Source organism: Malaclemys terrapin, chromosome 1 (genome assembly GCF_027887155.1).
Source record: "Malaclemys terrapin pileata isolate rMalTer1 chromosome 1, rMalTer1.hap1, whole genome shotgun sequence".
Classification (NCBI taxonomy): Eukaryota; Metazoa; Chordata; order Testudines; family Emydidae; genus Malaclemys; species Malaclemys terrapin.
In genome coordinates, this window is record NC_071505.1 from 193,830,941 (window position 1) to 193,855,142 (window position 24,202).

Sequence of the window (24,202 nt, forward strand, 5' to 3'; positions counted from 1 at the left end):
CAAGTAAAGTAGATTCAACCAATCTTCGCTGATACCATTTAACACTAGAGGGTTTGCTTCTCTTCCTCCCTACAATCACCAGGCTTTGCAAGCAGGTGATGACAACAACAGGATTTCCTCCTTTTTCAGACACTTGGCTCTGAGGCTGGGATGAAGGAAAAAGCTTTTAACAGCCCCCTTGGCTACAAGTGCTGCTGTTTCTTATCCTCAGCAACAAATGCAACTTCTCTTCCTCCTAGGCATTTAATGCTCCTGTATGAAAACAGCAGCCAGCTGTCTTCAAGAACCTTCTGCTGCCTCCTGTTCAGGCAGTGCTCCTCCTGTGTTGCTGATGGATAGCAACTCGTACCAGGAGAGGAGTCGCTCAGGAGCCTCCAAAAGATTTTTTGAACCTTTCCAAGTTAGTGAATGTAACCCTATAACCCTCACTTTTCTGGAAAATGAGGAGCATTCAGTGAACCTAACTACCCTTTCAATTCTTTTGGCATATACTTCATTGTTTGCAGTAAACCCTCTTACATGCTCAAGTTATTTTCCAACTAGTTAGTTCTCCCTTCACCCTTATGTCACACACATTTTCCAACTTAGTTTTGAATGCAACTGAAATTAACATTTAGTAATTTCAATTTGCACTAGAGTATTTTTTAGTGTAGGCCTAATAGCACTGAATAAAGGAGAACATTAAGATATTAAACGTGTCGAGTAATATTGATAGTAACCTCATTTTTTAAAAAAGAGATGTCCTTCATATGAGCCAGCTAAATTTTCACACACCTGAATAAATGCAGTGGTATTTCTGGTACAACAACTCTTCGTTTCCAAGCCTGAAGGTCTCGCTCTGTGGCAATTTGACTTCGTGGAGCATTCTGATGCATTTGACGTACACCTTCCACTTGCCCACTGCGACGCAGACCAATATTGGGAGGGGACTGGATGTCTAAACTCGGCCTTCTAAAACCTAAAAAAAATATGATGGAAGAGTAGAAAATCTTCTGCCACCGGACAGCTTTGGTGTCTAGTTTGCCCCAATTGTTTGACTGTAAATTAAAAATTAACATTCTCCAATGAAAGAAAGCTCACAGGAAACATGCTGAAGAATCAAAATTTTGTGAATGGATTGCCTCCTCTGGTGATAAATACATTTGGGATTTCAAGCTGTTTTAAAAATCTTTATTACTTCCACTGCTACTTTCAAACCCTAATGAAAGGCAAAACAGTATGAAAGATATTTTGAGTTTTTCCTGCTGATTTTGCACCAACAGCTAGCTAGCTACCTAAATACCATTCCCAGCATGACACTTATATAGTCATAGGTACGTACACATTGAACAGAACCATGTTCATTTTAAATCCACTTGAAGTCCACAAGGTAAAGAAAGGGAGAAGAAACCATTACTCAACGAAAAGACAATTTTGCAAACTTTAGAAAAATACAAGTAAAAAGTGAGTTTCAAGAACTCTTGAAATATTACAGTACTCTACGTAGATCCTTAAATATTTAGCTGCCTGCGATCAAAATCAATGCTTTTTGAATGTTTAAGGTTGTATGTACCAAAATCTGGAGTTTCAACCTTTTAAGATACATTTACAGAAGTATCTGGAGGTGTTTTAGCCCAAGAGACACAGCAAAAATCCCAGTTTTAGACTAGAACCCATGTGGACTATTTCATTCTCAAAAGTAGTACAAAAACATTTTCAGATGAAGGGATTTCCCCCTCCCCACACCTAAACAAATATTTACCAGTAGTTACTGACCTCTTCTAGGTGTTCCTTCTCCATTCTGTAGTCCATTTGGAACAACTTCTTGATCTGATCCAGTTCTTTGGTCTTGCTGTTGCTGTAATTGTCTTATCATGCCATCAAGAATGTTGGGTTCCAGACTTTGTTCATCCTGGTCAACAGTTTGCTGGCCTATCACTTGCTCAACAACCTCTCCATCACCTGGCAAATTTAATACAAAACATAAGCAAAATGGTTTACTGCCATAGAACTAAAGTTGGCTGTGCTGATCACCTTCACAACACACCTTAAAAATTAAGCTCTTCTAAAATTGAGTACTTGAGGATAATTCTGAAACGTAACGTGGATAATCACCCAAGTTATTTATATTACTTAATATTTTTAAAATGACACATTTACCAAACCTAAAATGAACAGAAATAATTCTTGAGTTTTTAAAAAAAATATATGCCCTGCAACAGCTGCAACCCAAATATGGCATCAGAAAATGAAATTAACCAAAAAACCTCCATAAAAATGTGAAACAGATTATTTTCACTGTTTACTCTTTGCATTTCTTGGTTTGGAGAAACAGCATAAAAACAAATTAGGGGAGGGATAGCTCAGTGGTTTGAGCATTGGCCTGCTAAACCCAGGGTTGTGAGTTCAATCCTTGAGGGGCCACTTAGGGACCTAGGGCAAAATCAGTACTTGGTCCTGCTAGTGAAGGCAGGGAGCTGGACTCTATAACCTTTCAAGTTCCCATCCAGTTCTAGGAGATAGGATATCTCCATTAATTTATATTAAAAAAAAAAAACTGTTTCAATAATTTTAAGATGTTATCCATACCACAGGCAAAGATTTTTTTAATTGTTTGTAATATTGTCTCTTAATGTGTCTTAATTGTAATGTGTCTCCAACTTCTTTACTGATACTTGCATACCCATGCTATGGTTGCATACAGCCAGGAAATCAATTATAAACTAAAAGAGACTAGACGGATGAAATCTTTTGTTCCAAAGAACTCACACCTTTTCAATTTGAGCTAAACCACCACCTTCATTACCTGTCAGTGTATTAGTGATTATATCCTCTTTGTAAGCCAGCAACTAGAAGCTGAAACTAAGGCAAATACACTTAATCAGACAATATTACATCCACTAGACATTTTTGTTACAAGACAATATATTACAGTTGCATTAAAACCCAACTACATAAATCTCAAGTAAAATAAATAACTTCGACGTAAATGTAGAACATTAATCTTTTCCTATTCTAAAGATGGTAATGATTCTAAAGTCCAGTCAGACACAGACAGATCCCGAAGTTGAAATTACTATTCTTACTTGTTGCTATATATCCCAGTTGAGGAATCAAATGTTCGTCTGCACAGTTCTCTCTTCCTGGTACTAATCTCTGGTATTTTGTTGGATGAGGGTTTCCATCCACATCTACTAAGAACGGAGGTGGCATGAGATGAGGAGCCTGTTGTGTTTGCTCATCTAGGACATAATTGTTAGCGTCTCGAATCAATGGTCGGTAGTCAGTGTGGAAGAACATCTGATCAGGAATCTGGAAATAAATGAAGCTTGCATTTTGTCAACTTGAAAAAAAGATATGTTAAAGAACTTGCACGTAGAAGAAAATTATACTAAGTTTACCTCCTATTGCAACAATTGGTATAGAAACAACAAGGAGTCAGGTGGCACCTTAAAGACTAACAGATTTATAAGGCATAAGCTTTCGTGGGTAAAAAAGTGGAAGAAAAAAGAAAATGAAGTGGGTTTTTTACCCACGAAAGCTTATGCCCAAATAAATCTGTTAGTCTCTAAGGTGCCACCGGACTCCTTGTTTTTGTGGATACCGACTAACACAGCTACCCCCTGATAATTGGTATAGAGCAGGGATTGGCAGCCTTTGGCACACAGCTCGCCAGGGTAAACCTCCTGGCGGGCCGGGCCAGTTTGTTTACCGGCCGCGTCCGCAAGTTCGGCTGATCGCAGCTCCCACTGGCCAATGGGAACAGCGGGAAGCGGCGGCCAGCACATCCCTCGGCCCGCGCTGCTTCCTGCAGCCCCCATTGGCCTGGGACGGCGAACCGCAGCTTGTGGGAGCTGTGATTGGCAGAACCTGCGGACGCAGCAGGTAAACAAACCGGCCCGGCCTACAAGGGTGCTTACCTTGGCAAGCCACGTGGCAAAGGTTGCCGATCCCTGGTATAGAGAGACCAAGTTCTCAAAAGGAAAAAAGCCACACAAAGATCCTATGCCATCCTGGATTTGTGTTGCTCTGACGATATCATATCTCGCATAAAAGAAAGGAATTTTGATAGGCAAGCAGTTAAAAGTATTCAGTACGTTGGTCTTTGAGAGGATAATACATTGAAAGTTCTGCAATCCTATATTAAATAAAATTGCTGCTCTACCCTGAAAAGTAACTATAAAACAGCATTTCAAATTTCCATTTTTAAATTTAACATTTAGCAAACATTTGCTTTGTTTCCATCTAAACATATGGTTCTCTAACTGCTAACCTACAAATTTGCCGTGGGATCGCAAAGTCAGGCAAGGTTCTTTCTTCATCAAGAATTAGCACCAAAAATAAAGATTCTGCAATCAAAATTAAGCCTTCAGTTACATCCAAGTAATTGCACTGAAGTAAAATGGGGGTGCAAAAGCGTCAAAGAGGTAACAGTCCGAACTTTTATTACTGATGGTGATAAGCAAGAAGAAATAAACCACTTTTCCCTTTTTGATCCCAAGTTGAATAGGTAGGATAGTTAGGGAAAAAACTCTCAAATGATAAATTTGGAACTAGAGTTTTACGATAGTAAATGCAATACAATTTGCAGTAATTGCTGATCTGATATGGGTCAGACCTGGCAGTATCGTAATTGCCAAGTGTCATGTAAGAGCCCAACATTGTATTTACAGCTACAGTCTTGTTGCCCAACTAGAAAGTTTTTTTACGATAGAAGAATGTCTGAAGTGCCAGTCTAAGAGAAAAATAACTGCTTATTAAGCAAAGCAAAAACAAACAAACAAAAACAAACCCGAAGTCAAGATAGTAATACATATATCCAAGTATCAGTATATTTTTCACATGAATTCATTTATTTCTCTAGTCATCATCACAAATGTCAACTGAAACCTGAACTTACCTTTTCATAAGGCTTGTTACACCCAAAACCAAATATCAACAGATGCCCATGAGAATCTGTACAGGCAAAATGTTGTCCATCTGATGAAAACTTGCAGTCAAAAACAGCACCGTGTCCTTGTCCTTCAATCTAGATTGAAGAAATGAAACTCAAGGTAGGTTTTGTCATATTTTTTGGAACAAGCAACATTGTACAGCCTTATCCAAACTTCAATTACCAGAGACTCCCTGTTATTTAAAAACAAGGTCACGTTTCTCCTACTATATGTTACAGTGAAATTTGTATTCTTACATTCAGTTTAACGTTCCTCATTACATGATAATTAGGACTCCAATCTTGGAATTGGATCTGCATTGGAAGACCCTTAACACCTGTAGAGTCTCTCTGAAGTCAGTTGGACTTTGTGAAGGCAGCAGCATTCACCCATGCAGATGTGATTACTAGCTTGGGCCCCATCAAGTAACGTACCCTCAAATACGGCTGAGAGGGGAATATGAGAAATTTATCCTAGGTCTCTACCATATGTAACCTATTCTCAGTATAAATAAAGAGGAACATAAAATTATATTTAGATTGCAAAATCAAGAGTCTATAGTCAGCTATTTCATTTCCTAGATAGGTCCAAATTTTTAAGAGACTTATTTAAGGTTGTGGATCTACTGTAATTTGAACTACAACAGCTAAAAACATGCTTTTTACAAAGCTTTATATTTTTAAACAAAGCCACTTTAATATCAAATGCTACTTTTTAAAGAACCTCACTGCTATAGCACTTTACAAAGATATCCTCAAGACAAAGTACAAGATACAAAGCCAATCCCTTATTGTCTACATCTAGAAAGAAACAAAAAAGTGTGAACAGTAGTTATACTAGCACAACTTGGGGAAAAAATAAGTTATTTAAAAGTGGAGAAGGATGGGCTAAGACAGCTGTTAAGAATGAAGTGAGCTCCATGTAGTTGGGCGAACCACAAAAAAAGGCACCATCACTTGCTGACTTCAATGACAGTAGCATTCTTAAAGACACAGCTGACAATGTAATTACTTGTCAGAATGAGCCTTGAGGTGCTCATCTAAATATAACAAGGGACTACAAAAGATAAGGGCTTTAAAGACCAACAGGGCCAAATTAAAGTTAAACCACCATTTTAGAAGCCCCAAAAATAGGGAGAGTGGGAGAGAGAAGATGCTCTGATCACAATTGCTCAAACATGTTGCATATCCTGAAAAAGGCAGAGGAATATATAATAATTTGATCTTACCATGTTAAAATAATGCTTAGTTTTGATGCCTTTTGTAATATCCCATATAAAGATATTGCCATCATGGCCTGCAGATAACATAATCCTTGAATCAAACGGGTGGGTCTCCAACACAAATACTTCATCTGTATGTCCCTATTTTAATATAGAAAAATAGGCATACAAAAATCACAAGTTTACAATTAATACGTTAGAGTTCTGAATTCAAGCCTCCTAGACTTCTAAGACCCTCCAGACTGCCTCCAGAAATCTGAGAACTTTTGGTGGTCCAACATTCATGCAATTGTGAAAGTGACAATAAACACTGTACATGGGTGCAAGAGTCAGGGGACCTTGTGACAAAGAAAAGACTGTTTTTGAACCATACCACTGGCTGGATACAAGCAAAGATTGCAACATACCTACTTAATTAAAAAAAATGGGATTTGATATTTACTGGAGAAAAGTCTCAAGCTTTTCCCTATTTCACAGGGAAGGTAGCTCAATATTATTGTTTTGCACACACTGGGATTTTTTTTTTTTTTTTTGGGGGGGGGGGGGGGGATGGAAGTGGTTGGGTTTTTGGGTGTGTTTTGTTTTTTTTTTTTAAATAAGCACTATACATGCATTATATTCAGATACAAGCTTCCAAGACAAATCAAATTAAATGACCAATTCAACATGCAAATGTCACTTTAATACTAACGACATTGAAAGGCTGCATATTTTAAAAAGCAGGTAAGATCATTACATACCACCATATCATGAAGTAATTGCCCAGTATAAGAATTCCAAACTTTTAGCAGATGATTATTCACAGCAGTAACAACAAAATTATCATTTTGATTCCAAGCTATCATTGTTACTTTCGGCTTCATAAATCTGTCTTCTTCTGAATGAGAGTCACTATTTAAAAAGAACAGCGCCAGTGTAAGTATAACTTTTAAAATAAGTGTTCATTTCAATATCTAAACAAATATTGAACTCTCGTGATGTTACAAATCTGACATATTGAGCTAAGGATTAAACTCAAGTAAATAATTTATCCACTATTTTAATATTTCTGCAGTAACTTGACCATAGAATGTGTTGACATCTTAAACTTTAAATCTGAGTTTTTATAACACTGATATGTTTTAGGCTCAAAATGTTAGTTAACCCACTGAAGAACTGATACTTAAAAAAAAAATCCACCCAACAGTCCAATGATGTTCACATATCTTATTTCACCTTTTTTTTTTTTAAATTAGGTAAGCTTCATGAGAATTGGATGTTTGTGTAAGTTGTCACACAGTACAGTTCAATAATTCTAATAAATTTCTTACTGAAGTTAAGAATCAGAATGAGCTATAAGGATACCAGAAACCAAGGACCTGGGACTCTCAAGCTGCCCTGAAGTCTGACTAAGTTACTCTTGTTTCTCTTTTAAAGAAAAAGGCTGTTGAACCCACTTTGTGTGTCTTATTTCACAGTCCCTACATGTGCATGTCAAAAAGATTTGTGGAAAACAAGAGACACACAAAATAAAACAAATTCAATTCACTGAATGTAGGCCTCTGAAGGAGGAATGGGAAAAGCACTGCTAAAATTTAGTGTATTTATTTCATAGGGTGCATAAAATTACCTCCATCTTTTTAGATGGAGCCCATATGAAACGGACTTCCTCAAAATTAGGAGCACATTTAGATTTTCGGAATTTTCATTTTGAAACTCTGGGAGCAGTTTGTGATGCCACAATACGTGGGTGAAAACTAGAGAACACTTTTGGAAAAAAATCAAATTGCTATGCTAATTAAAGCAAATCAAGTGATGATAAAGTTACAATTTATGGTAGGAACAAGGCTTCTGGATTGCTAGAAAGGAATCAGATGCAGCAGGGTTCAGTAAACAATGGGCATTTTTCTTCTGAAGAAGAAAATGAATATTATACTGAAAAGGAACTTCTTTAATACACTAATCAAAAAACAACAAAACATACTTACTTACATTAAAAGGTGCAGAATTTAGATTAGATTCCAAGCAGACATAGTGAATCTTTCAAAGTACCCGACTCCCCATAAACACACATAAATAGAAGACACTCAGCCTACCCTGGTAACCTATCAGCCATATCCAACAAGATGCTCCTCCATTCTGTTTGCTGGAAACGCCAGATATGGGCTGTTCCATCTCTGCTGCCACTTATGAACCTTGAAATAATCGTAAAAGATTTTATCTAGTACACAAAAGTAGATAGTCACAGTATTTCTACTTAAAAATACACCCATCCAGAGTTTTGGGGGCATAAACACAAAGTTAAATAAAACCTACAAAATGGAACCAAAACAAGTTATCTTTCCAATCCAGGCTTAGACTCTCCAACGACCCAAACTCAGACTTCTTTCCCAGAGAAAGCCTAAGAAAAAGATGAGCTTTCTATGTGAGCTCAAGGTCAACAAATTTGAGAAGTGGCAGAACAACAGGAAAGCAAGTTCTGAGTTAAGGACTCTTCATGAAAAACCTGTCTCCAGGTCCTTCCTTATTCAATCAAAACCCTTAGCTCAAATGCTATGGCATCAGACAGAGAAAGGCAGCCTGAGATATCCTGGATGCAATTCATGTAGGGCTTTACAGATCAAAAATAATATTTTAAAATTGCACTGGGAAAGGAACTGCAACAAAGGGTAGATTTATGCCTGAGCGCCATCCATATCCTGCATGAGAAGCACAGCTAAGCAAGAAAGCAGCCATACTTTCTACCGATTATAATTTCTGGATTGCATAAAATAGTAGCCCCACGTAGATAGCACTGGGTTACTGCAATATGAAAGTGCTGTAGAAAGAGACATATTAATAAGGAAAAACTGCAACCTCCAAGCCAGGTATAGATTACAAAAGCATTCTTAGTCACTTATCTAGGTCTCCAGTAAAAAACAAAAATTTGCAATTTATGGTTCCAATATGCCACTTATCAATATACTACTCAGTTACCGTCTTGGATCTTTTCTGCATTTAAAGTAATAAGATCATATCCATTCATTTTATTATAATAATAATAGCAGCACTTTGGCTGCATTAAAAACACCCTATTTTCTGTAAAATCCTTTTTCTATAAAACCATACTTGAAGAAAAGAGTTTAATAAAATTGTATGAAATCATTTTAAGACATTGCTGTTTCCAGACCCTGCTTTAATTTCCTGATCAAAACACATTGCAAAATTAGGGTGGTTTGCTGAAGCAACTAGCAAAACAAAACAGCTGAGCAGACAGCAGTGCAGTGTCATAGCAATACTTGGCACACTTCACCAAATAAGTCCATTGAAGTTCTTTGGTGCAGGAATTGAGTCTATCTTTGTCTCTGTACAGCACAAAGTACAATGGGGTCCAAATACTTAGATGGCCCTGTGGGCATTATGATAAAATTAAGTAGTTTCTTCCTACTACTTCTTTCCCCTGAAGCCTTAGAGCCAATTAGGGGGCTTCTAGTGGATGTGATGCAGAGGTGTAACGTTCCTAGCATCTGACATGGAAAAGGGGTGGCAAAAAAGGTAATACTGGAGCTGATAAGCAGGCTAAATGGAGAGTATGCCCTGAAAAACTGGATTATGCATAGGGAAACTGATGCTCAGATGAGGGAAAGAGAAGGTGCCTGTGATATAACTTGACACTAGCAGGATACAGGACATTTCTAGCTGTGGAAAGAGAAGCGGGTACTGGAAAGGGTGTGTAGCAAGGAGGTTGGGAGGGGGAGGGGGTGGAAGACTCTGGAGGTGTCAAAGAATGAGCCATCTTCGATAAGGACCCCCCAGTAGCAGGAGCTAGCAAATCAAAGTGTCCTCCCTTCCCCTGTTACATTAAACCCAATATTCAGGATCTTTCTCCAACAAGCTACCAAAGAGCCAGTTAAAACAAAACACCACAAAAACCACACAGAAAAAGGGGAAAAAAGCAACTTTACAGACATCTTAAATGTGACTGGAAGGATATACCAACCTGGACAATCCAGACAGGGTCCTTTGCTTAAATATATGCACTGCTGCTTTGTAAGATTTATGGGTGTGGTTTTTAAAACTGCTCAGCATCAGTTAACTCTGTTCCCATTTAAGACAATGGGAATTTTACCACTGCCTTAAATGGAAGAAGCAGAGTTAGGCCAATGTTTACTGCTTTGAAAAGCCAACCCTTAATTCTTATTAGATATATGACAACACTTTCCCATAGAATAAATAATAATAATAATAATAATAATAATAATTAAAGAAATCAGCTTATCCAAATAGAAGATATGTTAAAATATTCACAGGGAACAAAAGCACAGAGCTGAAACGAAAGTGAACACTGCACTCCGGAGAAATGTAGATCATCTTTCAAATTATAGCTATATCAGATTTTCTTAGTTGAGCACTCCATGAGTGTGACAATAGGTATTTAATGCCAAACCATTTAAAGGACATATTTACATGTTGAGTCTTGCAACATACCTATCACCACCGTTCGAAAACTGAATGCTGTCGACTTTGTCCTGCAAAAGAAAAAAGTTTTTAAGAAAGAGGTTAGAAGTTAAATTATTTTAAATCGGGAACTTAATTTCTTTTAGAAAAATGTACGCAGCCTTCTTCACAAAAGAAGTTAACATACAGGAACAGAAAAAAGTATTAGCCAAGTCCCAGAGAACGTGATCTCTTTTGCAACACACTGCAGAAAACTGTCCCATTTCAGAACAAATTTTGATTAAACAGGTTTCAGAGTGGTAGCAGTGTTAATCTGTATCAGCAAAAACGAGGAGTCCTTGTGGCACCTTAGAGACGAACAAATTTATTTAGGCATACGCTTTTGTGGGCTAAAACCTGATGAAGTGGGTTTTAGCCCACGAAAGCGTATGCCCAAATAAATTTGTTAGTCTCAAAAGTGCCACAAGGACTCCTCGTTATTTTTGATTAAACAGATTCACAGTACAGAATTGTTTTGTTCCTAACTGGTACGTATAATTGCAAGATCAGCAGATCCCTACACAATTATCTTAGTAGAATTTGCTAATGTTCTGATGCTAAATTTAAATTGCAACTTTTAAAAGAATGGTCCACTTTTTAAACTCATCTTGTTAACATACTTGGAATGAATTTGTGAAACGTTACAAACCCATCAATAAGTAACTTCCCATTAGCAACTAGGTATTTAACTCACATTTGAATTTGGACTTTCACTATTCTAAGCAAGTTAGAATCTAGAGGAACTTGTTTCAACAGGAAAATTATATTTGCGCAGAGTAAGCAAGTTCCCCCCTCCCCACTCCAGACACGAAATACAGTTAGCTATTCATTTTCATCAATATAAAATGAATGGGTACATGATGTACCCACGCCAGAAAATTTGCAAGTTTTGGAAGTCTTCCCTAAAGATAATGATCACTCATCAACTCTTATCACCCCCCAAAACATATAATTAAAATGAGGAAGTTAAGTTAAAGTATTATTTGGAAAGAAAGCAACTGAAACAGAGATACAAAGGAAGATAGTAAGTATTTAAAAAGCCATTAATAACTCTTGGGAAAAAATTTAATAACCACATTGAGACCTCAGATCTACAGATAAAATGTAATTCTCATACATCTTTGACACACTTACTTACACTCTGACCACTAGTGCATCACCACTAACACCTATTCTAATATTTAAAACTTCTAAACAGCTTCAGTCATTTAAAAAAAAATTAACCTGCCAGAAAAAAGTGTTCTCTTCTCCTGGGCCTAAATATAGAATCCTCTCCATGAACCACACCCGCCCATGGCCCAGGACATGCACTACCCTGTCCTGCACAAGTGATAAGTTTAAGGTATGATAAAAAGCAACTTATGAGCTCTGGAAATAGGATTTTTACACTAAGTGAATACACCACTTTCCAACCAGACAATTCTTGTTTCTAACCCTGAAAATTACCAAGGTATCTGTCTTTAAAACTGACATGTAGAGGTGTTTTAAACACATTTGATAGTTTTGTATCTCTTTAGAGTCCTGTACAGCTGGACTCATGGTGCCAAAGATGCTTTACTTCATAGGCGAATGATACATAAAAAAATGTAAAAACCTCAAACCCTATTTTATAAAGCATGTGGTACACATTATATACCACACCTTAATGTATTAAGGTTTATTGGCACACAAGTAATGTAACCATTCCCAACTCATACCGCTAAAACCATGATCCTATGGAATTATATTTTACCTGCCCCTCCACCCCCACCTTCAATCTCTCTACATATACATATCTCTCTCTCTCTAAAAAATGGTATAATATACAAATTAAGAAGTAAGCATGCTTGCTAGTCTACATTCCTCTAATGCTTCTGCACCCATAATAAAGGGTAGATATCTTGTTACTACAGGAGATGAGCAATAAACGGGAGAAACACTAAATCAAATTACCAAATAAGGCAGCAATAACACTTACAAGAACCAAAGGAGAGAAGCTAAGTTTTTATGTTATGGAGGAGGACCCAAGATCACAATGCCTATAAACACAGGGGGCCAAGTTGTCATACACTAAGGCCTCCTTTTATAGTTCTGCAAGTGTGAAGTAAGGGTAAATGTCATTTATTCTTGCTTTAAGGCTCCTTTACACTTCCAGAATGTGACTCAGGCCCCAGAGCACATCTACAAAGGAAGGATTTTTTTTTTTTTTTTAAAGCAGGGAACATGCTAGAAAATACTTAGGCTAGCCATTAAGGAAGTTATTAACAGTAAGAGCAATTGAAGATAAAATTGGGCACCATCACTGTAGATACTCAGTGGCTTACATAAGCCATTAGGGAAAGCAATGTTGGGAGCAGTCCTATCAAATACAAGGAGTCAGACTAATGCAACTCAAGTGGCTTTTATTTCTTCTTACAACATAAGTATTAGAGCCACTATTTATTGAAAATACCCACTAACTGTACTTCTGATCTAAAATAGTCACTGAATTTCAAGTTATACCATACAGTATTGCAAGCTTAAAGCCATAAGTGATAAATACAACCATTTTAGCATGTATAACCGATATGTATTAATGCACCACAAATGAAAGTACACACTTATGTCTTGCATGTTTAACATTAAAACCGGATACAAATTCTAATGTAAAACATGCAAGACGTGTGTACTTTCATTTGTGGTGCTGTAATAAATTACACTTCTACAGTGGTATAAATGCAAAGGAGCCTTAAAACAAGAATAACATTTACCTTACTTCACACCTGCAGAACTGTATAAGGAGGCTTTAGTGTATGAAACATACTTAAAATAAAACATACTTAAAAGAATATCACTGTGATATGCTTCCTCAATTCATTAAATCCATATAAGTGTTTCACGTTACTGTCACTTATATTTTCACACCAGTATGCAAGATTTTAATCCAGTAAACTTTTAAAACCATATCTAGAATTCTGCTAGAAGCCCCAACACAGTTCTTCAAGTATTTTAAATAGATGACTTGTAGATTTAACAATCTTACTTACAGCATGGCTTTCCAGTTCAGCTATTTTTTCAGGTGTTTCAGAGCCAAAAAAATACATCCTGATAACATGATCTGTACTGCCTGTTGCTAGAAATGTACCACCTGAAAATTCAAACAGTAATTAAAAAGCTGGCGTGGATAAGAATTTTCATTTGTTACAATATCAGGTAGAACATGATGGATTAAAATTCTGACAGGTGTCAAATTTCTTGCTCTTTTCCCACTATACAAATTTGGAGTGAAACTGCATTTTTCTTAACAAATCCTTTTTTAGCCATAAATAATAAAAAAATAAAATCACTAAATTTTAGTATGAAAGATTAAAGGAAAGTATAATAGTGAGAACTTTCTAAAACAAGGTTGCAGCTAAAATTATCTACTGTTTTTAGAGTAGAAAGACTTCTCCATAGTTCAAAAGAGTGTTACATTGGCTATTCTTCACTGGAAATACCCACATTGTAAATGAAATGAAGGGTCAAGATGAGAGATTTTATAGCCAGGAAAGAGTAAAAAGGGGGAAGGGGGGAGAATCCAGACAATACATTTTTCATTCTCCTGCTCTTGTTTATAAAGGCTTCATCCAACCACTGGGAACTGAAAGAAGCATGGTCAAAACATACAAGATATTAAGCCATGTGCAAAGTACACTCAAAGCCAATAAATTCACATTACACTTTCTAAATATACTGTTGCCCCCTTGTAAGAATTCGGTGAATTTCAGGGCCTTACAGTTGGTCAGTTTTGGTTACTGAAGAAATACTGATAGGAAGTCACACTGTATTTTATTTACATTTCGTACATGTATCCTGCTTCTCTTAATACAGATGAATCCAACTCCAGAAACCCCAGCTCAGTAACCACCTGGAACAGCTATCTTCAGCGCTGCCCCGCCAGGTCTCCAACTGTCCTCTTAATGACTACAGAACCTTCCCCCTCCTGTATGAGCTTTCATCCTCCAATCATAAGCCAGAAAAGCAGCAGCAGATTTGTCACAAACCTTCTGCCAACCTATTGTTTTTGTGATGACTCTTCAGAGCATTACTGAATCCACAGAGTAGATACATAGCTAGATCCCCACTGAAAATGCAAGAGATCATGTAGTTCTCTAGGCTGGAGGTATCAATAGGGCATATCAGTCATGTTCTATGTCATGTAAGAGCCCAACATTGTATTTACAGCTATACTCTTGTTGCCCAACTAGAAAAGAGTGCTCCAGAAGTAGCTGATGTGCTCAGCACAGGAGAGGGCAAAGTAACTTGCAAGGTTCAGTTGCAACAAGTTCTTTGTTAAGAAAGTCTTGTCCATTCTTTCCCAGATGCTAAACATTATCCATCTGCTAGCCTGATCGGCTGTCCCAGAAGATGCACTACCTGCCTGGAGCCTGCATCCAAGGTGTTACGGAAAGGTTCACCTGTCTCTCTGACAACTACCCCACACTGCTCATCCATGTGGACACTTATGATACTGCCAGGTATGACCCTAATCAGATCAGCAATGACTGTAGGGATCTGGGAGCAAGTGTGAAAGAGTCAGGGGTGCAGATTTAGATTAGATATTATGGAAAACCTAACTGTAAGAGTTGTTAAGCATTGGAATAGGCTTCTGCAAGAGACTGTACAATCCCTGTCATTGGAGATGTTTTTAAAAACAGGTGGACAAACATCTGTCAGGGATGGTCTAGGCATGCCTCGGGGCAGGGGGCTGAACTAGATAACCTTTAGGTCCATTCTAGCCCTACATTTCTAGGATTCTATAAAACAAGGTTTTGTACAAAGAATAGGATAAAGTTATATGGATCCTTACATCCAATTCTGGAGTGTAAGGAGAGGAATTATAAGCTTTATTACAAGTGCAGGACAGTTGAAATTGACAGAATGTTTCTGTAGATTAGTGGGAAAAAATGAAAAAATGGCCAATAGCAACATGCATACAACTTACCAATGCTAAAAGAAGAACATAGCATCTGAACTCCAGGCCTGGATTTCTCTGTAAACTTCACTGGCCGATTACTTTAAAAGAAAAAAGTTGCTGAAAAATCAGGACATGCAATGTAAAGATTAAAGGTTAACACAATCTTCCAAAATCTGAGTTCACATTGTGCATGTGTTTGTGGCAATCACCAATGTCAAGGATCTAAAGTGATGTACATTTTCTTTGTGAGAAGCTCAGTTTCCATCCAAGACATCAAATTATTGTGCGTTTGATTTTTTGGAGGGGGGGAGAAAGAGGGCTGTTGATTAATCGCAGTTAACTCATGCGATTAACTCAAAAAAATTAGTTGCAATTAATCACAATTTTAATCGCACTGTTAAACAATAGAACACCAACTGAAAATTTTTTTGGATGTTTTTCTACATTTTCATATACACCTCTACCCTGATATAACACGATCCAATATAACAGTCATTCGGATAAAAGGCAGTAAAGCAGCGCTCCAGGGGGACGGGGCTGCTCACTCCGGCGGATCAAAGCAAGTGTGATATAACGCAGTTTCACCTATAACGCGGTAAGATTTTTTGGCTCCCGAGGACAGCGTTATATTGGGGCAGAGGTGTAGTATTCTGTGTTGTAACTCAAATCAAAGAGTATATTGTTTATTACAAATATTTGCACTGTAAAAATGATAAAAAATAGTATTTTTCAATTGACCTCATACTAGTACCGTATTGCAATCTCTTTGTCGTGAAAGTACAACTTACAAATGTAGATTTTTTGTTACATAACTGCACTCAAAAACAAAACAATGTAAAACTTCAGAGTGTACAAGTCCACTCGGTCCTACTTCTTATTCAGCCAATCACCCAGACAAATAAGTTCGTTTACATTTACAGGAGATAATGCTGCCCACTTCTTATTTACAATGTCACCAGAAAGTGAGAACAGGCATTTGCATGGCACTTGTGTAGCCAGCATCGCAAGGTATTTACGTGCCAGATATACTAAACATTCATAGGCCCGTTCATGCTTCGGCCACCATTCCAGAGAACATGCTTCCATGCTGATGATGCTCATTAAAAAAATGTGTTAATTCAATTTGTGACTGAACACCTTGGGGGAGAATTGTATGTCCCATGTTCTATTTTACCTGCATTCTGCCACATATTTCATGTTATAGAAGTCTCCGATGGATGACCCCAGCACATGTTGTTCATTTTAAGAACACTTTCATGGCACATTTGACAAAACACAAAGAAGATACCAATGTGAGATTTCTAAAGATAGCTACAGCACTCCATCCAAGGTTTAAGAATCTGAAGTGCCTTCCAAAATCTGAGAGGGACGAGGTGTGGAGCATGCTTTCAGAAGGCTTTAAAGAGCAACACTCTGATGCAGAAACTACAAAACCCGAACCACCAAAAAAGAAAATTAACCTTCTGCTGGTGGCATCTGACTCGGATAATGAAAATGAACATGCATCAGTCTGCACTGCTTTGGACTGTTATCGAGCAGAACCCATCATCAGCATGGATGCATATCCCCTGGAACGGTGGTTGAAGCATGAAGGGATATATGAATCTTTAGCACATCTCGCATGTAAACATCTTGCGACACCTGCTACAAACAGTACCATGAGAACACCTGTTCTCACTTTCAGGTCACATTGTAAACAAGAAGCGGGCGGTATCTTCTGCAAATGTAAACAAACTTGTTTGTTTGGGTGATTGGTTGAACAAGAAGTAGGTCTGAGTGAACTTGCAGGCTCTAAAATTTTACGTTTTATTTTTTAATGTAGTTTTTTCGTACATAATTCTATATTTGTAGTTCAACTTTCATGATAAAGAGATTGCACTACAGTACTTGTATAAGGCAAATTGAAAAATACTATTTATTTTGTTTTTATACAGTGCAAATAAAAAATATAGTAAGCACTGTACTCTTTGTATTCTGTGTTGTAATTTAAATCAATATATTTGAAAATGTAGAAAACATCCAAAATATTTAAATAAATGGTATTCTATTGTTGTTTAATCACATGATTAATCAGATTAATCACGCAATTAATTTTTTTAATCACTTGACAGTCTTAATTTTTTTTTTAATATATTCGTGAATTTATGAATACACACACTGAAATAGCAGAGGTAATATGGAGTTCCCCACAGTTTGGGTTTTCTCTTCTTTGCAAATCTGATTTACACACTCCATGACATGTCCAATAAGTGCTATGTTGGTGACATTGCACCACATATGGAGCTTGGCCTACAGGGGTAAGGTATTTCCCAGGATTCTGAAGTTTCATGTAATTTTATGAGGTGTAAAACAGATTTAAAAATCAAAGTTTTGCAAAGATATGCAACTGTTGAGTAAAAAGCTTGGTTTTTTGACGATGCAATGTCACCAGCTAAGCATGTATTGTAATCACTCATGGAATAGATACTGATAAATATGGATCTGGGAGAGATGAAAAGGTAAGATTTTAAAAAGTCAGTTATATGCCCAACTTTGTTAAGAAAAAAAATCCTGCAACTGAAATGCTGTTCTACTCCCAAAATTAACTGTAAAAATGGCTTTTTATGTTTCCATGTTAATTACCTTAATGATTTCCAGAACACAGGTATTTTGTTTACAAAACTCCCTCATATAACAAGGCAAGAATTATGTCTTATGTTTGTACATCACCCAGCACAATGGGGGCCAAATCCTGATTGTGGACTTTGGACACAATAATATTAAATGTAAAGTGCTTTGCGATCTACAGTTGAAATGCACTAATAGAAGTAAATGTTACTTGTATTTATTTTTTAAACTTATTTTTAAACTACTAGCCCTATAAACAAACTGGGAACAGAGAGTGAACCTTGGACTTTTCTGTGTCACATATCAGTAAAATGCTCTTTGAGCCAAACTGTGACTTAGTAACACCTTTGCAACTACACTGACTTCACTGGCACAGGCGTAAGTGACTTCTTTTCACAATCTGAATTACAGGCTTTTTTGCTCAAGTACTGGAAGTTTCTACATTAGACATACTGGAACAGTTCAACAAATTTGAGTATTCTGTATTAGATATTTGACCACTTCCATGGAATAATGTTAAATATATTCTGATCATGTATTTTTGCTTAGTACTAGGAATATTACTAATTTAGTAAACAAATTCCATATCAAAACTGTAAATTGTGGCAGTTATGAATTGAACACGATAACAGCATCTTTTAAATACACTCGTATACACAAGTTTCATTAAATGAACAAAAGTAGGGGTCCCAGAACAACAAGACTGTCAAACTCAGACAGCAAAAATACCTTTACTATATGGGTCTAATATACTAAGATTTTCAATTTTACTTTTCCCACAGTGTTTCTGATGTCGTAAGAATCTAGTGAATTGGTTTGTTCATTCCTCAGGACAATGAATCGAGCACAAGTCTGTAATGAATGAAATGTGTAATGGCACTTAAATATTCTGTAGGCTGCTGTATGGGATATTTTAAGCTTTTCTATGTGTAAACATCAAAAGATTATTTATATTTAAAAAGTCAATTTACACTCCCCAAAATAACTGCCATCTTATAATCAAGAAAGGGAAGACATCTGAAGAGCTAAACAGGAACCCACTTACATACCTGAATTTCATGGAATCTGCATCCCATTGCCAAAAGCAAACAGTTCCATCTGCACCAGTAGAGACCATGTAGCGCATGGAGCCTTTGACCATTGGACTAAACTAAAGTTAAAGCCATACACAAGAAATGTTAAGTTAAAAAAGTTGCAATTTTTTTTAATGACAATGTTCCCCGTTTGAAATTTCATAAGAAAATAAGTTAACTTTTTACAAATTCATATAATTTAATTATTCTAGATTCTAATGAATTATGGGAACAGTTGAAATTCAATTGCTGACACATACAACAAAGTTATAGGTCCTGAAATAGAAGGTTTTAAGTTGGTTTATCTTGTGTATTCTAGCCATAACCAGCCATAACTATATTTAAAAGAAAAAAAAGAGGCAAGTGCAAGAGATGTTTTACTCCTTTTAAAAAAAATCTCAATTGACTATCACAGTTCACTGAAAATTTGTCAGTGAATTGTTCTAGGTAGCAAACACAGCATTCTAAAGACAGTGGAGGAAATCTGCACTAAGCAGGTACTTGTTACGTGTTCTGTTTTAACCAGGTCACACACTTAAACTAGCATTGTCTAACCCAGGGGTCGGCAACCTACGGTACGCCTGCCAAATACGGCACGCAAGCCGATTTTGAATGGCATGCTGCCGAGGTCCCGGCCCTCAGCCTCACTCAGTCCCCCCCACACACTGCTCTCCCCTGCAGGGGCAGGAGGCAGAAGCTTGGTCCTGTGGCAGCCAAGCTTCTCCCCTCCCCCGCTCCTGCCCCTCCTCCTCCTCCCCCTCCCTGTGCCAATCAGCTGATGGCCCTTGCGAGAGGGAGGGGGAGCGGAGCAGAGCAGAGCAGCAGTGTGCTTCCTGCTCCGTAGAGGAGGCAGAGAAGAGGTAGGGACGGGATCTTGGGGAAGGGGGTGGAACAGGGCATATCCCTTCCAGCCCCGTGCCATGAGCCACTTAGGGCAGGGGGCTGGGAGCACCCCCACGAGCCGAGCACCCCAGCCTTCTGCGCTGAACACCCCCCCACACACACCCAGCCTTCTGCCCTGCACCTCCACACACCCCCAGCCCTCTGCCCTGACCCCCCCCACACCCCAGCCCTCTGCCCTGCACCCCCACACCCCCTAGCCTTCTGCCCTGACCTTTGTGCCCCTCCCCCCCACACACACAGCCCTCTGCCCTGACCCCTGAACACCCCCCCCCTCACCAGCTCTGGGGTCCCGGCCGCCGGCCCCGCTCAGCCCGCTGCCAGCCTAAGTGAACAGAACCCCAGGCTGGCAGCGGACTGAGCAGGCTGGCAGTGTAAGATCAGCATTTTAATTTAATTTTAAATGAAGCTTCTTAAACATTTTGAAAACCTTGTTTACTTTACATACAACATTAGTTTAGTTATAGAATATAGACTTAGAGACTATGGTTAAAACACAGCACTCACATTAAAGTACACCTCTACCCTGATATAACGCAACCCGATATAACACGAATGCGGATATAACACGGTAAAGCAGTGCTCCGGGGGGGGGGGGGGGGGGGGGGGGCGGGGCTGCGCACTCCAGTGGATCAAAGCAAGTTCGATATAACGCGGTTTCACCTGTAACGAGGTAAGATTTTTTGGCTCCCGAGGACAGCGTTATATTGAGGTAGAGGTGTACATTATATATTGAAAGTAGAGAGTGGATTACCTACTACACACAACAGAACATACAGAATAACCTTGTACATTGTTTATTTCCAAAATACGAGTCCTATGTTTGCGTGTTTTAAGATAAAGTCAGAAACTGTGGACTGCTGTTTCTCAAGCATAGGGTGTTTTTCTTAACACATTATCAAATCAATTTAATTCTGAAATATAAAGTCTTGGAATATTTTATGGGGTAAGTTTAAAATAAATTGATATTAAACCTGAGAAATAGTTCTTTGAAAGGAATATTCCTCTGCAATATTCACAATATCCTAACATACAAGTGGGATATGAAACTGATTAGTCTATTTTTACTCTAAACTGAGAGAAATGGAAACAAGTGACAAGATTACAATATTTTAAAGTCTTGATTTTAATAATTTATGTTGACATAAAACAGTCAAGATAGTATGTTTTCGTGCATATATGAGTTTTATTTTTGTTTTGTATCATTCAGTATTAATGTATTTTCTCTTAAATGAAATATATAATTTTTACCCTAATATTGTCCTTTTATTAAAAAAGAACCAAAACTATTCTTTCATTAACTTCAGTGGAAGAAGGGGTTATGTCAGAAAGCCAAACTTTAGGCACCTGTAGTTTTGAAAATTCTGACCTTAGTACTGGTAAATATGTCAATACCATACAGATACTTTGAAAGAAAATTCAGTCATGTCAAAACCACAAAGTTTAAAATAACCTGCCACATTTACCTCCCCCTCCAACCTATCAGAACATCAATTTGCTGTAAAATTTTTACTGGATGAATTAGGAGTTATTTGTCTCAAAGTGATTTGTCTCAAAATACAAAAGTAGTAACTAATTTTCACAGTCAGAGGGTATTAACGTAACAGAGCCATTAAGTCCAGGCTCTTATCACATGGGCAGCAGAATTTCCCTAGACTTTGGCCACCAATTGAGAGTCAGGTACTACTTGTCCTCCTATAGGCTAGCTAATCTTAGTGCATCCTCTGACTAGTCTAACTGCTATTACTGAATTAATTTCTCTTTAGCTTTCCTGACTCAACACAAAAACATCCTTGGTCATGTCTACACTAGAGGCATTACAGCAGCACAGCTACACCACTGAAGCTATTGTTACCCATCAGCTCTGTGTTCTTGGGGAACCAGGGTGCAGTACCCAGCCTGTCTGCCTCATGGAAGACCTTCCCCCCACCCAGCCTCTGCTTGAACCAAAGCAGATCAGAAGAAAGACTTACAAAAAGCAATGAAACGGCAGTGGGGGAGACACCTAAACTCCTCCAGACAAGGGTGACAGGATTAAGGAAACTCCCCTAGCCTCATCTGCATTGAAGATGGGACAGGGAGGCATCTCCATTAGCATACAGAATAGAGAACAGAGATTGCAAGGCAAGAACCACACTGAACTATGGGACCAGAAAAGCACTGCATGATGGGAATCTCTGCTCCAGATGTTAATGAACCCACACCTGCACACACCCAGCTCAGTAGTTATCAGGCCAATTCTAGTAATAAATCCTTTATTGGTATCCAAAATAGTAAAGCCGCCTGCCTAATTACATTGGGAGCTCCCTGGAAAGAACACCTCCCATTGCAGGAATGATCAGCTCCTATTGTCTAGCCTGAACAAAACAACTTTGGTATATTCCCTTGAGCCATCAGTTTAGCCATAAACAAAGCTAGTATTCTCCCTTGAACCATTGCTCTTCCCCTACAAAAACTCCTACCCATGCTCAAGTAAGTATTTTGATGCCTGGATCCAAAATCTGCATTAGTTCCATTGGGACTTCATCTTCTCTTGACTGATCATGCTGGGGGCTCTGCAGGTCTCCAGCACTCCGGACCCTCAGCTACCACCACCACCTGGGAACCCCGATCGATTCAAGCTTCATGGAGTGATGAGAACCCATCTCTCTCTATCTCTCGGTATAGCCTTCTGACCCTGACTTGTGTGATCAGTTATAGTTTTCTAAACCTGACTTTTATAATTAAATTTAAGTTAGATTTATTATAACTGTTTTGTTTGTTTGGCTCCCCTATAGTTATTACCTGGCAATAAATAACTTTCATGATTAAGCTGGTTGCTTCTCTCTCCCCGCCCCCTTGGGTGTTTTTTTGGCTTCCTCATTCGTTCTGCAGCAACGCTCCAAGTACCTAAAATAAATATCCCTGCAGCGCACAAAAATCCTGTGGGGTTTGCTCATGAGGTGGGTTACTACCAGGACAATTGTAATGTGAAAGTGGGGATAGGGACTGAACACAGGACATGTGCTGAACATGGGACATATGAGTCTGCTGAGTCGAGGGGCATATAAGGGTGACAGCTTGGAAATGCTGCTCACCCCAACCTACTGAGTCCAGTGACATAAAAGGAGTTAGCCTGGGAGTGCTGATTAACCCGGTCCTCTCAGACACGCTCTGTTAATGTGTGTGTGTGTTCGTTCATCCAATTCTAGGGCTGGAAGAACCAAGCCCTGGGGACCGTGGGTCCTGCAGGATAGCTCCATTGGGAGGGAACTTGCAGAAGGGAGAAGTAGAGCTCCGTATGAGAACACAAGTGACACAAGCAGTACACTGATAGAATTACAGAACCCCCCAGCCCCAAGAAGAGTAACCTTAATAAATGAGCATATCCCAAAGTAATGGGCAAATCTGGTAACACTATGCCACTCCAACCCTGTAGCATAGACACATACTACAGTTATGGAATGGGTTTTTCCTATTACTGTAAGAACTCCAACTTCCAAAGCAGCAGTAGACAGATCAATCGAAGAACTTTTTTTGTTGATCCAGCTATGTCTACCCCAGGGATTAGGTTGGCACAGCTACAGTGCTCAGGTGTAGATTTTTCCACACCCCTGAATGCCGTAGCTTTGTTGACCTAAGTTTTGATGATAGATCAGGCCTATATTTTTTGTCCGATTTATCTCAGATTTTGTTTATAGGTTTACCCAGGCTACTGCCTTTGAGTTTCTTTTTTTATAAATGGAATTCTGTGATTTGAGAGCCACATGAGGTCGCAACTGGCTTCCTCTCTTCACAACACCTGAACTTGCTGAAAGCTAAGTGTTTAATGTCTAAACTTCTTTTTTTGCTTTTTGAACATGTCTTACACTTCAATTTGCTGGAACATTTATAAAAGTATTTATATGTACTTTCCTCAAGTCAAGACCTTCACAATATTTAAGGATTGCGTGAGTTTTTTTTTTTTAAAACACTACTATCAGCCAAAATTCTAGCTAGTTAGAAGTGTAAGGTGTATTAATCAGGCTCAGCAAGAGAACAGCAAAATAAATCTGACTCCTGAATGTTGTCTTATACCGTATTGCTGCTTGCTTCTATTTGGACAACGCTTTTCGCTTATATACACATTTGTCAAAAT

The 24,202-nt window shown here is 38.2% G+C and overlaps 1 protein-coding gene across 1 annotated transcript in view; it reads right to left on the reverse strand.

Moving 5' to 3' along the window:
* The window catches only part of BRWD1 (bromodomain and WD repeat domain containing 1), a 100,034-nt gene that overhangs the window by 64,658 nt on the left and 11,174 nt on the right, over positions 1 to 24,202 (reverse strand). Inside the window, exons 9-19 of the mRNA XM_054049220.1 lie at positions 19,162 to 19,262; positions 15,533 to 15,603; positions 13,596 to 13,696; positions 10,582 to 10,622; positions 8,211 to 8,309; positions 6,876 to 7,026; positions 6,142 to 6,276; positions 4,880 to 5,008; positions 3,066 to 3,291; positions 1,756 to 1,941; positions 775 to 958 (exon numbers count right to left, since the gene is read on the reverse strand). Coding sequence (XP_053905195.1) covers positions 775 to 958; positions 1,756 to 1,941; positions 3,066 to 3,291; positions 4,880 to 5,008; positions 6,142 to 6,276; positions 6,876 to 7,026; positions 8,211 to 8,309; positions 10,582 to 10,622; positions 13,596 to 13,696; positions 15,533 to 15,603; positions 19,162 to 19,262 — 1,424 coding nt within the window. The remainder of the gene's footprint in view (positions 1 to 774; positions 959 to 1,755; positions 1,942 to 3,065; positions 3,292 to 4,879; positions 5,009 to 6,141; positions 6,277 to 6,875; positions 7,027 to 8,210; positions 8,310 to 10,581; positions 10,623 to 13,595; positions 13,697 to 15,532; positions 15,604 to 19,161; positions 19,263 to 24,202) is intronic.